This window comes from Monodelphis domestica, chromosome 7 (assembly GCF_027887165.1).
Source record: "Monodelphis domestica isolate mMonDom1 chromosome 7, mMonDom1.pri, whole genome shotgun sequence".
NCBI lineage: Eukaryota > Metazoa > Chordata > Mammalia > Didelphimorphia > Didelphidae > Monodelphis > Monodelphis domestica.
The window spans coordinates 265,711,181-265,728,367 of record NC_077233.1 but is presented as its reverse complement, the minus strand read 5'-3'; the positions used below and the strand labels follow the sequence as shown (position 1 = coordinate 265,728,367).

The 17,187-nt window shown below is 38.8% G+C and overlaps 1 protein-coding gene across 1 annotated transcript in view; it reads left to right on the top strand.

The window, feature by feature from the left end:
- SLC5A10 (solute carrier family 5 member 10) overlaps window positions 1-17,187 on the top strand; it is a 190,043-nt gene that overhangs the window by 10,405 nt on the left and 162,451 nt on the right. Inside the window, exon 5 of the mRNA XM_001362769.4 lies at window positions 48-152. Coding sequence (XP_001362806.1) covers window positions 48-152 — 105 coding nt within the window. The remainder of the gene's footprint in view (window positions 1-47; window positions 153-17,187) is intronic.

Here is a 17,187-nt window from a genome sequence, read left to right as displayed (position 1 = left end):
GGGAGAGAGTTTGGATAGAGAGCTGACTTTGTGTATGCCTCCCCCAGATTGTCACCTTGCCCGAGTACCTTCAGAAGAGATATGGAGGGTCCAGGATACGCATGTACCTGTCCATCTTGTCGCTACTGCTGTCTGTTTTCACCAAGATATCAGTGAGTAATCCTAGTCTGTGAAAGGACTGAATATCTGGGGAGCTGTTGCTTGGGTTGGTTGGGATCAAAAATGACAGGAAGGAAGATTTTGCCTACTGGAGAAAACCAATCCTGAATTGCAGGTTCACTAGATTATTGCAAATTGAGAAACTGAGATACGGAAAGCTTAAAGGATATGGGCAGGTGCAGCCTTGAGGGGAAGACTGGAGGGGTCTTCAACTATTGGAAAGAGTGCCTAATGGGGCAGCTAACTGACTCCATGGAGAGAAAACCAGGTCTGGAGATGGGAGATCTTGGGTTCAAATTTCACCTGACCCTGGGTAAATGACTTCACTCCAATTCCCTATCACGAATCATGCTCTTCTGCCTTAGATGCTTAGTATTGATTCAAAGACAGAAGATGAGGGTTTTTGGTTTGTTGGTTTGTTATTTAAGAAAAAACTGCCCAATGTAAGAAATATTAGACATGACCGAGACAAAGCTGGGTATCTTCAGGATTCCTAACCCCCCGGGATGTATTCTATCCCTTGGATCTCTACGAACAGGTATATCCTGGACTTTCCAGTACAGTCTATTTCAAGAAAAATTTAATTCCCTCTATGACATGTGAAAGGATGAGAAGAAATTCAAGAAGAGAATGTGTATTTTAATGTAAATATATCTAAACTATAAAGGCATTTAAAATGTATGGATTTAATTTAATTTAACTTCTCCATTAATGCACAATCAACCAATAAACATTTATTAAGCACCTACTGTGTGCTGAGAATTGTGTAAGCACTGAGTGTATAAAGGCAAAAGCAAAACTGTAAAATTGTCCCTGCTCCCAAGGAGATGACATTCTATGGAAAGGGACAACATGTACATACAAAAAAAAAAAAAGAGGGAGGGGATAGGAAGACCAGAAGCTAGGGGACAAGAGCTCCGTGCAGAAGGTGGTACTTGAGCTGATTCCAAAAACTTTTAAATGTTTCTAAAATCTTGCTATTTTTTTTAAACCTTTGCTTTCCATCTTGGAGTCAATACTGTGTATTGGCTCCAAGGCAGAAGAGTGGTAAGGGCTAGGCAATGGGGGTCAAGTAATTTGCTTAGGGTCACACAGCTGAGAAGTGTTTGAGGCCAGATTTGAACCCAGGACCTCCCATCTCTAGGCCTAACTCTCAATTCACTGAGCCACCCAGCTGCCCCCAATCTTGCTATTTCTACTTCTCTATTATCTCTCATTTCCAACTCTTTTCCACTCACATAGCTACCACTCTAGTTCAGGATCTTATCACTTCACACCTACACCATCTAAGTGGTCTTTTGGTCTCAAATATCTAATCCTTCCAATCTAGCACCATATTGTTGCTATGGTGATTTTCAGGTCTGACCATGTTGTCCTCCATTTAATAAATTTTAGTGGCTTCTATGACTTCTAGGCACAAATATAGACTCCATCACTTCAGAGAACAAATATGCATAAGAATCATTCAGAAAGAAATCGTGCTTAGGGAATAAACCCAGACAAGTGACTCACATCTCTTCTGCATGGCCACCAGTGTCTTCTGGTGATGTCATGGTGCTCCTCTCATTGGACCCACTCTCCTCTTGGTGTGGCTTCTCTGCTGGCCATGAAGCCTTTGCAGGTAACCTCCACTGGCATACATTCTTTACTAGTCTTGCAGCATCTTGAGATCTTTTCAGATATTTGCTGGGAAATAAGTTAGAGAGCTGGGCTCCTTTATGACTATTTACATTGGCATCTTAAATGGAAATCTTTGTTACTTTTTGATAGTTTATTTTCTTTGAATTTAGTTCTATTTTCTAGCTATGATGATTATATTATGAGGTAAAGGTATATTTTTTTTCCCATATTGCCTGCAAATTTTCCATATTGTTGCTATGGTGTTATGTGTTGTTCTTTTTTAACATTTTTAAAAGAAACTGCCTCTTGGTGGTTGCCTATAGGCTCATTAAACCTCAATCTTTTACCTCTATTTTTGGGATTTGGATTATGGCTTTTTGATTTATTTTTCTAAAATTTTCTGAAGTCATCGATTGTCTCTTTTTTTGGTTACAAATGTTGGATCTCTAGGTAAACAATAATGTCAGCTACAGCAAATATTATTTTGACTTTTTTGTTTCTTATGTTAATAACTCTAATTTCTTTTGACTATCTTATGGCAATTCCTAGCATTTTAGTACTACCTTAAGTTGTTAAAATGAGCACCCTTGTTTTGTACCTGTTTTTAGTGGGAATGTGTAAATACTCATCTGTGGGACAGGACTGGGGCCAGAGTTTCCCAGGTGAGGGTGAGGGAAAATAGTAAGAGGAAAGCAAAGGTTGAAGGGCTTTGCCTGTAGGTAAGGGTGAGAGGAGAAGATAAGAATCAAAAGACACAGTGTGAGGTTGGTGGTGAATGAGTACAAGTTTATTACAAGCTGGTTACATCTTTTAAAGGTACAGATCACAGAAAGTGAAAGCAATCCTCTGAGAAAAGTCCTTTGGAAAGTGTAAAAAGAATGGTAGATCAGGCACCTGGGGTAGGATAATGATTCCAAACGCCATCTGGATTCATGGAATGGTCAGCAACAACATGTCTTTGCCAGCAAAAATATTACTATGAGAGACCTAAAGAAAGGGAAGGAGAGGGCACTTGGGCCCATTCTCAGACTGACTCTGAGTTATCAACCTCTTGATGAGAGCACTCAGATCTTTATCTTAGATGGGCTCCAAATTATCAACCTTTGACAGGAATGCTTCTAAAGCTTCTCAGCTGCATAATATTCTAGTTCTCTGTTTTCTGAATTCATTACCTCTATTCCTATTCTAAATGTTTTATATTGTGAATGGATACTATATTTTATTGAGACATATTTAAGTATTACTTGTATTTTTTGGTTTTGCATCACCTTTATTCCTGAATATTTTTCCCGGTTGTCTCTTATACTTCCCAACAAAACTTTCCTTTTATCACAGGAAACAAAACAAAAAAAAAGAGGAGGGAAAAATTGTTTAGGAAAACTAGCCTCATAGACAGTATTTATAATGTTTCATGCCCGTTGTCCCCTACCTCCTCAAAGAAGGGAGGCAAATGATTGCTATGTTTTATTGAATGCTTTTATACATCAATTGACATGTTCATCAAGCAAATAATCAGCTATTATTTATTTAGCATTTACTACATTCCAGGCATTGTGCTAAATTCTAAGTAAAAAGACAAATGCTCATTGCCCTCAAACATCTTCCATTTTTAAGAGAAGACACTGTATACATTTATAAACATAATATGTACAAAATGAATTCAAAGTAATTTTGAGAGGGAGAGCTCAAGGAACCTGGAGTAGAAAGAGAAAGGCTCAAAGCAGGTGACTCTTGGGCTGAATCTTGAAGGAAACCAGGATTCTAAGAGATTAGGGGAGGAGAGAGACATTTCTCGGCATGCAACGGAAGACAAATACAGTCATATGTCTACTGAACAGCAGGATGGCTAGATACCAGAATTCATGGAGCACAGTAATGTGAAGAAAAATTAGGAAGGTAAGAAGGGGTCAGGTTAAAAAGAGCCTTACTTTATTTTAAATTTTCTTTTTTTTTTTAAGTATGAACTGGAAAAGCATCAATGAACATGAGCATTTCAATATACCCCAAAACAAACGCAAAAAGGAATTGTATATGAAACTGTGAGGTCCTGTTAGGTACAGTTGGATTTTTTTTCTCCACTTGTGCTTCTTTTTAAAAAATAATTCAAATTTAGCAATGAATTTCCAAAACTCTTCAAATTGCCTGTAGAATTGCCCTCAGAATTTTCTTCTGATCTTTTCTGGTAATTTTTAAATCATTGACACTTTTTTCCATTTTTTCAGTATTACTATCAAAAGTTCCCCACTCTCCCCACTCCCCCACAAAAAGAAAAGGAAGCTGATTCTTATAATTAATAAGCATATTCATAGAAATGTTTTGATATATTCATTTCATTTTTCTTTCCTCTCTCAAAACCAACAAAATAGGACAAAACTACAACCAATCTCTGTATGTCTTATTTAATTCTCTTTTAGATCCTTGAAGACATTAGGCTTGGGAAAGAATACTTGCATCATCTCCTACTATTAGAACATAAGCACTTCATTACCGAGACCCTTCCAATCACTCAAATATATTTATCCTCCTAACTTTATTGATGGTGCTAATGTTTCTTTTTTTCTATCAATTAAAAAAATTTTTTTAAACTTAAACACCAAAAAAAGTATTCACATAAACACAGTTGAATGAACTGGCTTTTGGATAGCATACACTTTACATTTTATTTATTTTAAAAATCTTTTCACTTTAATATTTCTTATTGTCTCATGAGCTCATTAAAGTCATTTTTGTGCATTCATTTTAAGGAGACCGTCTCTTGGTAAGGGGTTTCTGTTTTCTGTTTTAATTTGTTTGTTTTTATCCTTGATCCCCAATTTCACATTTAATTTCATTTTTACCTTCATTTCTTCAGGCCGTTCTTGTGAACCATAATGACATTTTAAAAATGGTTTCCTCAGTACAATGACTGTCCTTATCATTGTTGAACTCCTCTCCAATAATTACAAAGGCAGCTTTTCTTCCACTTCATTTGAATTTCCATTGAAACTTCTCTTATTAGAGTTGAAAGGTTGGGGATTTTTCTCCTTTTCTGGTTTTACTTTTTAGAGTTCTCAACCCTGGTTACTTATTCATTCATGTTTTCTTTTTTTGACTCATTTTCAGCCCAAGTTCTTGGTTTGGGAATTTTTGTTCAGAACTTTTGCCTTAAACCCTTTTGGATGGGTTGAGTTGACCTTCTTTGGGCCTGATTCCAGCACTTAGCACAATGCCAACTCATAGTGGGTGCATAATAAATGTTTGTTGATTGATTCTTTTGTATTCTGAACATTGCTGCCAGTGCTGATCCAGATGGAAGTGTCTAATATTGGGCATCTGCTGAAATTCCTGGCTTCTATCTCAAGTTCCACAGGATTCATGGTGGGTTCTGACCTTGGCCAAACTATTTTCTCTCTGCATGATCCCAAGTTGGGAATTGTTTGCTTTATCTATTGTGACTCTGACCAGCCCCAGGAGGATGCTGGAGATCCTGGTGCTCTTAGACCTCCTCTACCTGCCTCCTGACTTTGGTACCCAAGTGCTGAGTTGGCTCTGTTGTATTCTGTGGCCCCCTGAGGCTCTTTGGGAACAAATATGGCTGGGTCCTGGCTCCCTGTGCAGTTATCTATGAGGGCTCATTCTGTCCCTTCTTATGTTCTAAAAGGACACGGTGGGGATCTAACTGGACCTCTGACCACTGGAACTTGAGGTGGCTTGTGGATCTCTCTCTCCCCTTTCCATGCCCAAAGTGCTAGCTGCATAGTTTCAGATCTGTTTTTATAGGAACTCATACTGCTTCCATATAGGCTCTCTTCCCTCCTTCTACGGTCCATCCAGCTACCTTTCCTGGAATGGCTCCCCTGACTTCTGGGTAATTTACATGAGCTTGCATGGCTTCCCTGGCATGATCCCTCTCTCTGGGTCTGCCATTTACTGGGCTTATGTTGCCTTCCCATCCTGTTCTCTATCTGCCCCTCTTTGGGGGTATAATTCTCAACTGTGTGGCACAGCTTGTTACTCTTCTTACTTTAAGGTTTTATCACTAGTTTTTCTGTAATCATTTTCAGATATGTGTTGGCACTTACGTGAGAGAGTGGGGGTAGAGCTCTAGAGAGTGACCTGGGGAACTGTTTTTGGCTTTGTTGTTGTTCAGTGGTGTCTGGTTCTTGCTGATCCCTTTGGGATTTTCTTGACAAAGATACTGGAGTGGTTTGACATTTCCTTCTCCAGATCATTTTACAGATGAAGAATTGAGACGAATAAGGTTAAGTGACTTGTCCAGGGTCACATAGCTAGTAAGTATCTGAATCTGGATTTGAACTCAGGTCTTCCTGACTTTAGGCTCAGTGCTCTGTCCACTGCCTTCCCTAGGACCTCAGGTGAGAAAGCTGCTGAACCTTTTCAGGGCTGCTTATCTTGTTGTCCAACTGCTACCCAATTCTTACCCACGGCTCCAAGAAGCTGTAACATGCGGTGGCCACACTCAGGTAAAACTTGGTGGACTGGATAAACCAGGTTGAGGGTAACTGATCAGCCTCAAATAACCATCAGTAAGTTAGGAGAGTGTCTATCCCAAGCAGGAAAAAATTAGTGGATATTAATAGCATGTTCTAAAGAGCCACGAAGGCACAGCAGAAGGCACTGTGGAACACTTAGAGGTTGGTCAGACATGGAAAATGACAGTTTTCCACTGTATCCTGAGCCATTGATAGTCATCCTGATTTTTATCTTGCCAATGGATTTTTATGACTCTGGAAAAAAAGAACAAGGTCAATGACTTTGTCTGACTCTATCTCACTTAAATCCAATTTACCCCTAAGCCCCCCCACCAAAAAAAAAAAAAGGATGGATATATAGGTCTATTACAATCCCCATCTTGTGAGAAAACTTTATTCGTTGTGGGAACAAAACTTACCCCATACTGATCAATCAGTTATTGCTTCCATATTCCTTTGATTGTTCACAGATGCTTGTGGGGAGGGGGATACCTCTCTTACTGATTTCAGGGGATTGTATCTGTTCATTTCTCCCCTCCCCACTTGGAGAGTTACTAAAGTTAAATCCTGGTTAATCGTTTTATTTTTAATCAGTTGGCCTTATTTGATTAATTGCTTTTGATGACAAAAATCTGTCTCTTCCTATCCTATCCTAGCCTAACCTGAGGAAGGGGCTTGGTCCCAATTTGTTAGGCTATTGGCATATGTTGCTTAATAAATTGAAATACTCAGAAACTCAGACCTTTGTTTCCTTAGTCATTTCATCTGGATGCACATACATTTCTGTACTTTTGAACAAAACCTTCTCCATTCTCTCCCTCTTTGATTATGGTATCAACTTACTACTTTGCCCATCACCTGCCAGTCCTTAACAAAGTCCAAGTGATCCTCTCATGATCATCTTTTCAACTTAGCTTTTTCTTCTTCTTCTTCTTTTACTAATAGATGGAACTTAGGAATAATCACGATTGGGAATTCTTTTGCTTGGGGGCCAGTGCTGTGAAACTCAAGAACATTTGCACTGAGTATTATAAAAACAACAGAACTAAGCAACCTCATTGGCAGGAATAATTAATACAAGTAAAAACCTACCAGATAGTGGACTGTGTTGAGCTCTCTTCTCCTTCCCCCAAGTTCTCAAAAGAGGGCACATTGCCTCATGTGCAAAAATTCCTAGCTATAGCTCCGGAAAGAAGTAAAAAACTGCATATGGTTTGCTAAGCTGCTGGACATCCCTCTCTACTCCATTCACCTTTGTTTACTGATTGTGTTTGTTATTGTGCATGTCAGCCTTAGTAACTTTCACCTAATGGTGAAATTGTGACATCACTGGAAATGTGATTAAATGGAAGAAGAAGAGGAAGAGGAAAGAGAAGGAGGAGAAGAAACAATAACTAGGTTGACCCTGGTGGGGAGAAGGGGCACCTCTTCTTCAGATACTGGAATAAAAGGGGATATATATATATTATGTATATATATATATATATATATAACACTATATTGTTTTCCTAATGTTGAGTCATCTTTTCATTCTTGATATAAATTTTATTTGAATCATGTTGAATGACTTTTTAAAAATCTGTTGCAGGACTCTGTTAATATTTTCAAAGAATCACATTTTGATTATTGGGGTGGGGGGAGTGTATTCAATGAGATTAATTTATAGTTTTATTACCTAGGAGTGGTTTTCTCGGGTTTTAGAATCTCCCTTATACAAATATTGGGTAGTATTTTATATTTCTTTATATTTAGAGTCAATCTACATAATAGAAAGATTCTTCATTCTTTGACAGTTTGGAAAAATTCAACCATAACCCAATATGGGCAGAGGTTGTTTTTCTTTTTTTTTAAAGAATAATTCACTGATGAACAGCTTGACTTATTTCTTCTTCTGAAACTAGTCCATGTATCTTCTTCCTATTTTGCCAGTTTTGTAATGAATATTTTTGCAAATTGTTATCTATTTCACTTGTGTTCTCAAGTATGTTAGCATATATCATCATATAATATATTCCGTTGTCTCAATTTCTTTGCTATTTGTCTTATTCTGATGTTTGTTACCTTGTAGACATGAATTGAAACACTTTCAATTTAATTAAAGAAGTCATTGATCCTGAAAAATGGATAAAAGAACATTGAGACACAACATCACCAGGTCTTAAAGAAGTTTAACTGATATAAATCAATTGCCACAACGAAAAGGCCAAAACCACTTAAAAACCCCATGAACAAGCAAATACCTGATCTCCTCGCCAAGAGGAGACATATGACAGCCAAGGGCAACACTAGCTTGGAGTAGAAACTTGTTGGTTAAACCTTGTAGAGGAAGATGGTGGGAAATTATGAGTTTTTTCCCCCAGATTTCATTTTTTCAAATGCCACTTTCACTTCAGGTGAACTGAGGTAGTAGAGCTGAAATGTGATCGTTTCACTATTCATCAAAAAATGACGATTACTGTAAAAATGCTGGGAAATCTGTTCTTTTTGCATCTACTGACAACTTGTTCTAGTTTTGTTTATAAATGTGCTTGGAATGATCTGATTTAGCTGGGTCTCATAGGCTTTATAATCAACCAAGAAGTGTTTATTAATTGCCTTGTTCAGTTGTTCCAGTCTTCTTGGCAAAGATACTTCTGTGGTTTACCATTTCCTCCTTCAATTCATTTATGGATAGGGAACGTTTTACAGATAAGGTCAACAGGGATAAGTGACTTGCCCAGGGTCACACAGCTAGTGTTTGAGGCTAGATTTCAACTCAGGTTGATGTCTTCCTGATTCCGAATCCAGTACTCTAGCCACTGCATCATTTAATTGCCTTACTTAATTGTATATTGCATGCCAAGCATTGTGCTAGGATACAAGTACAAAGAATGAAACACACTTGTTTACATTCTAATGTGGGTGATAAGGATATATAAATATATATATAAAGAGAGCGTGCATAAATATAAAATAAATAAACACAGACATAATAGAGTGGTATAAATACAAGATAATTTGGAAGGCATTTAGAAGGATTAGGAAAGGCTTTCAGACGGAAGATGGTGCTTGGGCTTTGTGTGTTTGTGTCTCAAATGAAGAGAGGAACTGTTAGCCAATGAAGTTTTGTTGTTGTTGAGTTGTTCCTATCAAGTCTGATCCTTTGTGACCCCGTTTGAGGTTTTCTTGGCAAAGTTACTAGAATGGTTTGCTATTTCCTTCTCCAGCTCGTTCTAAAGATGAAAAGCTGAGCTAAACAAAATTAAGTGAAGCCCGGGGACACAAAACTAGTCAGTGTCTGCAGCTAGACTTGAACTCATGAACCTAAGTCTATGGACCCCGGGCCAGGCACCCTATTCACTGCACCGCCTAGCGGCCCATGAAAGAAGTGCATCCCGAGTACGTGGGATGGCCAGTACAAAGGAAAAGAGCCTGATGGATGCCGAGTTATAGGTGAGGACCGGAGAGCAGACCAATTGAACAAGATGCTAGAGTGTAGGAAGGAGAGCAGTTTACAAAACACTGGCTGTAAGAGACCAAACGGAAGTCAGTTTGCATCCCTCTGATTCTCAGTAGTTTACTTGCCTGAGGGAAGAGTCTCGAGGACGCAGCTTTGAGCCAACATTAATTTGTAAAGACGACCCTCAGGGTCACTCTTGTCTGAGTTGTACCTACTGTCTCTCTCAGCTCCCGCTGTGACAAACGGCATGTTGTTGTGAGAGGGCTGATAGACGGTACGGATTCAGTCTGTGCCCAGGGTTAAGAGACGAGGCTAACCAGAAATCTTCATTTTCTGGTCAGGAACGTGTCACTGCAAGATTAGCACAGGAGACACAAGAGGGCACTGAAGTACTATATAGAACCTGAAACACGCATTAGTCCCGAGTCTTCAAAACTTAGTACCTCGTTGGTCCTTCTGTTCTCTACATCCAAAGCAGCTCACCCTATTGTCCTCCCCTGGTAGCCCTGCAGGAATGTCCCTACTGACTTAGAAGCTACTTTTGGTTGTGCTTTGAAGTCATCTTTAAATCATTCTCCCTCCTGTCTGCTTCGGGGCTGAAAACTCTTTTTTTTTTATTTTTTTTAAAATCCTCACCTTCCGTCTTGGAGTCAATACTGTGTATTGGCTCCAAGGCAGAAGAGTGGTAAGGGCTAGGCAATGGGGGTCAAGTGACTTGCCTAGGGTCACACAGCTGGGAAGTGGCTGAGGCCAGATTTGAACCTAGGACCTCCCGTCTCTAGGACTGGCTCTTAATCCACTGAGCTACCCAGCTGCCCCCAGGGGCTGAAAACTCTTGAGGGATTCTGAGTTGAAAGTCATGGGGACATTGCCACCTGCCTTACTGGCCCAGCAAGGTAGAATTACAGACGGAGGAGGGAATGCCCTGAATTTTGCTTCACAATATGATATATGCATATATATGTACATATATATATAACATAGATAGACAGAAAGACAGACAGCTAGATAGATGATAGATGGATAGACAGACAGATGGATAGACAGACAGACAGACAGATAGATAGATGGATAGATGGATAGATAGATAGATAGACAGACAGACAGATAGACAGATAGATAGATAGACAGATAGATATATGGATAGACAGACAGGCAAATAGATAGATAGATGACAGACAGACAGACAGATGGATAGACAGATAGATAGATGGATGGATGGATAGATGGATAGATGGATGGATGGATAGATGGATGGATGTATAGATATGTGGATAGACAGACAGATAGATATATGGATAGACAGACAGATAGATATATGGATAGACAGACAGATAGATATATGGATAGACAGACAGACAGATAGATAGACAGACAGATAGATGGATAGACAGACAGATAGATGGATAGACAGATAGATAGATGACAGACAGACAGATAGATGGATAGATGGATAGACAGACAGATAGATGGATGGATGGATAGATGGATGGATGGATGGATGGGTAGATGGATGGATGGATAGGTAGATAGATAGATAGATAGATGGATAGACAGAAAGACAGACAGAAGATAGATAGCTGGATAGACAGATGGATAGACAGACAGACAGATAGATAGATAGATGTCAGACATATAGATAGATGATGGATAGACAGATAGATAGATAGATGACAGCCAGACAGCCAGCCAGATAGATAGGTAGCTAGATAGATGACAAATAGACAGACAGATAGATAGATATCTAGATAGATAGATAGATAGATAGATAGATAGATAGAAGATGATAGATGGATAGAGACAGATAAATAGATAGGTAGGTAACTAGATAGATGACAAATAGACAGACAGACAGATAGATAGATAGATAGATAAAATCACCTGGTTGGATATCACATAAATTCCCTGGTGGAACTAGCAATTCTGGACCCATGTCTCTGCACATTAGAAAATAAACATATTTCTTTTTTTTAAAATATATTTTATTTGATCATTTCCAAGCATTATTCGTTAAAGACATAGATCATTTTCTTTTCCTCCTCCCCACCCCCCATAGCCGACGCGTAAGTCCACTGGGCATTACATGTTTTCTTGATTTGAACCCATTGCTTTGTTGATAGTATTTGCATTAGAGTGTTCATTTAGAGTCTCTCCTCTGTCATGTCCCCTCAACCTCTGTATTCAGGCAGTTGCTTTTTCTCGGTGTTTCCACTCCCATAGTTTATCCTTTGCTTATGAATGGTGTTTTTTTCTCCTGGATCCCTGCAAGTTGTTCAGGGACATTACACCGTCACTAATGGAGAAGTCCACTATATTCGATTGTACCACAGTGTATTGGTCTCTGTGTACAATGTTCTCCTGGTTCTGCTCCTCTCGCTCTGCATCACTTCCTGGAGGTTGTTCCAATCTCCATGGAAATCCTCCACTTTATTATTCCTTTTAGCACAATAGTATTCCATCACCAACAGATACCACAGTTTGTTCAGCCATTCCCCAATTGAAGGGCATCCCCTCATTTTCCAATTTTTGGCCACCACAAAGAGCGCAGCTATGAATATTCTTGTACAAGTCTTTGTGTCCATTATCTCTTTGGGGTACAGACCCAGCAGTGCTATGGCTGGGTCAAAGGGTAGATATTCTTTTGTCGCCCTTTGGAATAAACATATTTCTAATCCCTTTGTAATACAGCTATTACTTGGGTGGCATTTAACCTCAATGAAAACAGAGGGATACAGCTGTTAAAGTCCATCCTCCTACCTCTGACTCTGTCTTAGTCTCTATCTTTTACTATTTTCTCCTGTTTTGAGATCTGATCCAGGTGAGAAATTTGTACTCAATAAACACAATCACATATTTTTAGTGAGCGGAGACCTCCTGAAGGTTTAGAGCATTTAAAGTATCCTATATCAATAATATTGTAGCCTCTAAGGTCTTAGAACACAGTCATGAAAGCTGGATTAAAATCTTGTTTCTGGCTCTAATTTGCTATACGACCTTGAGCAAGTCGCTTTCCTATTCTGGGCCCCAGATTCCTCTCTCTGGATTGATGGGCTTAATGGAGATGATATTTAAGGTCAATTCTAGTTCTAATAGGGTAGCTAGTTGGTGCAGGGGATAGAATACTGGGCCTGGAGTCAGGAAGACCTGAGTTCAAATCTAGTCTCAGACATATATTAGCTATGTGAGTCAGGCCAAGTCATTTAATCTTGCTTGCCTCAGTTTCTTCATCTGTAAAATGAGCTGGAGACAGAAATGGCAAACAACTCTAGTATCTTTGCCAAGAAAACTACAAATTGAGTCTCAAAGAATTGGACACGACTGAACAACTAGTTCTAACATTCCTGTATTCTATTCTCTTAATTTCCTCAGTTTCCTTATCTGTAAAACGAGGGGGGGTTGAACTAGATGACCTCCTGAATTCCTTTCTAGATAGTGATCTATGGTCCTATGATGTCTAACTGAATTAACATAACTGTAGTCAAGTTTTCCTTTTTCTTTAAAGCAGACTCTAAGCACTAGAATGTCAGAATCTCCTTTCTCTTTGGAGCCTGCTATTTCTGGGTGCCTCTCTCCTTTTCAAGTTTGCCACATTTTATTTTGTAGGTCTGGTAGGGAGAAACAAAGATGCTGAAGTCTTTGGGTGCACAAAGGAGTAAAGTCAGGTTCATTATACATTTTATTTTATTTTTTAAAACCCTTACCTTCTGGCTTGGAATCAATATTTTCTTCCAAGACAGAAGAAGGGTAAGGACTAGGCAATGGAGGTTAAGTGACTTGCCCAGGCTCACACAGCTAGGAAATGTCTGAGACCAAATTTGAACTCTGAACCTCCAATCTCTAAGCCTAGCTCTCAAGCCACAGAGCCACCTATCTGTTCTTCGTTACACGTTTTAGAGGAAAATTCAGTTCTGTGAAGAAGAGTTGTACTTCACAAAGACTTTCCTTAAAGCTTTCTCACAAACAAGGGAAGAGCAAATCCTTTCAAAGCTTCCCTCCTTCACCGCAGGAAGAAAGGGAGAAAGGAAGGATTCTCCTTTGCTTTGAGAATGATGATCCAAGCATCTCCCACATCAGTTTCAATTAGCCACACTTGAGTTGTGGGTCTTTGGAGATCCCAAAGGAGACGAGTGGCGATAGGTGTGTCCACAAAGGTGGAGAACATGCAGACACGAAAGTTGTTTTGGCAGAATAGGGGGCAGCTCCTCTCTCATGCTCAGACTCCATACAGTATGAGACAAGCTATGGGGAATGAACGACCTGAGGGGACTGGGTGGGTGGGGTCTGGATGAGTAGAGACAAGCAGCAAAGGAGTGGCCAGTGTTTGGGGGAATGTGGGTTGGGGAGCTGATGACGTGAGGAGGAGGGTAAGGCAGCTCAGGGAAGCAGAGTGGATGTTGAACTTGGAGTTAGGAAAGCTGGGGTTCGGTTCTTGCCTCAGTTACTCATTCTATGGCCCTGAGCAAGTCCCTTGACTCCTCTGAGCCTCCATTTCCCCATTCATAAAATGGGGATAATAATAATGCAGATCAAATGAGATAATATATGACTAGTGCTTTATAAAACTTTGAAGTGCTCTATAAATGTGACCTACTATAGTACTATGATGTCCTTGGAGCAGCTCATACACTACCCACCCCAACACTATGCAGATGATTCTTTGGGCCATGGAAGATCTGGTGGTGGTGATGAATCAAAACCATATACATAGATAATTGGCCTATTTATTACTTTTCTGGGCACATCTTGGGGGGAGTGAAATAAAGAACCTCTTTTTACCCTTCCTGCCTATCACTGGTATATCTCAACTTGATGCCTTAAGGTTTACAGAATCTTGAAAAATACTTAAGTGAATTCATTCAAAATATTGAAGTAGGGCAAGTCACGAGGACTAGATAATTTCTAAGATCTTTTTGCTCTAAATTTTATGATTTCATGAATCTGTGAAGTCCTTGAGATCAGGGACTTGTCTTTTGCCTTTCTTTATAAGCTCAGCATTTAGCAGTGTCTGGCATGTAGTAGCTGTTTAATAAATGGTTGTTGACTGACTGGTTTAGTATCACTCTGCCAAGACATCTCAAAGTGACTCAATGAGAAATAACTTTCTTTTTTTCCAAGTTTCATTTTGAAGTTCCCTGGTTTAGGGTTAGCTTAATGCATTTGACACTTCACTGGATCTCTGATCTCACTGATGATGTGGGTACTCCCTCCAGCAGTACAGATTATACTCTATCCATGCCCTGTCATCATGGCCGACTTTTGTCTAGACTCCCAAAGTTAAAATACTGAAATGATTCTTAATTTCCACAGTATGAATGTTTCCTCACATGTAGCTCACAATCCATCCACACCTGTTCAGCTTGCACAACTCTGACAAATTTCTTCCCACTTAGACAATGTAATGGTCTGCCCGATAATCTGATACAGTTGCATTTTCTAGCTTTATTCATGTTAGTGCCATTTCTACTTCCTCTATAAGCACAACTGGGAACAGCAGTGACACTTAGTACAGTGCCCAGTGTGTTAATAAATGTCTGTTGCCATGTCGTGTTGACTTACCTACTATTATTTATGGTGAAAACATTTGTAACTTAAAAACAAATCTTTGCAGATCTTTTCCATTTTTCTTTTGCTTGTTGTCCTACTTCCATTTCCATCCTCAAGAGTTCTTGGGATGACTTTGCTTAGTTGAGTCTCTTGTTAAGCCATTCTCAGATTCTTGGCAGAAATAAACTAGTTTTGGTTATATGTGACATACCGGATGTTGTACATTTGTCAGAATTTCCTATTGCTCTGTAAAGTGATGTCTTTATAGTACTTCTATGTATTTTTATGTTTATCATGTGTTCTAAGAACATCTATCAATCATTTTCCTACTGATTTGACAAGAAAGTGTTAATCTTCCTTTAGCTTTCTTTGAGTGATGAATCCTGTATTTATTAATAGATTTTTGTTTAGACATCTTTTAAATACTTAATTGTCCATTTTACTGTGCTAAAAGTTTATGGTGTTACTTATTACTCTTATTATGTAAATAGAGTTAATTACTCTATGATCTTCTTGTTAAGATGCCGATCAGTCTCCTGGCATACTCCATCTCGGTGTTCTCATTGATAAGTCTTTGATAAAAAAAAAAGTCGCAGTTTTTCTCATAGTTTTATGTTTTATGTTCAATGTGTCTTACCTGAAGAAGACTATTTGTAAATATTGCTTTTCTCCCCCTTTGGTTCAATTTAACCTCTAGACTTAAACTCAGAGCCTTCAGCTTATCATCCTTAGAATGCAATAAGAATTTTATACTCATCTAGCCCAATGACATTTGATATTGTTGGAAAAAGTTTCCAAAAGTTGAAAGAGAAGTTTATTTCAATTTTCAGGGGAACCCTGTAATTTTTTTCAAAACACCTTTGCCCTTAGAATTGATACCAATTATCAGTTCCAAGACAGAACAGTGGTAAGGGCTAGGGAATTGGGGTAAGTGACTTGCCCAGGGTCACACAGCTAGGAAGGATCTGAGGCCACATTTGAACCCAGGTCTTCTCATCTCCAGGCCTGGCTCTCTATTCACTGAGCCACCTAACTGATGACAACTTTGTACACTAAATGATAGATAATGGTTTGGTTTTGGGGGTGCGGGGGGAGTCAGTATGACTCATTCTTTGCCTTGAAAGCTATATTTAGTTCTGCTTAAGAATGATAAGACTTTATGTCAGGTGGAACCATTAAACTACATCTCCCTGAAAAATGCTATGTTTCATAGAAATGAACTGTTCTTGATATTATTGTGTTGGTGGCTTATTTTTGGTGTATTTTTTATCCCTTAGCCAATATGTGTGTGTATATATTTAAATGTGTTTATATTTAAATTCAATCATATAATTTATATATAATTATATTTGAATTCAATTAAATATATATTAAATTGTTTTTGTAGTGACACAAGCTATGCTTCATATAGAGTACACAATATATTATTGGCCTCTATTTGGAGGGAGTCAGTATTCCAGTCATTTAGTAACAAATATATAAGCCCTTCAGAATAATGGAATCAGGCTTGTGTCAGAGAGGAGGCTGCTAGAGTTCTTGCTAGTAATTCATTTTGCTGCACTGTGAAATGTTTCAGTCGATAGTTACGGATTTTATCTGGCCCTGCCTCTTCTAGTTTCAAAGAGAAAGAGTTTCTAGGGTGTCAATCAGCTTCCTTGATGTAATTGTCATGTCATTCCTGTCTGATTCTTCTCTGATACAACTGGTGTTTCCAGTGGGCTGACCATCTTTTGATCACAGCAATATGTTCCTTCTCTGTGAAGGAGGGATTTCTTTCTTTCTTTCTTTCTTTCTTTCTTTCTTTCTTTCTTTCTTTCTTTCTTTCTTTCTTTCTTTCTTTCTTTCTTTCTTTCTTTCTTTCTTTCCTTCTTTCCTTCTTTCCTTCTTTCCTTCTTTCCTTCTTTCCTTCTTTCCTTCTTTCCTCGAATTCTTTGCTTCTCAGCCCACTGGAGT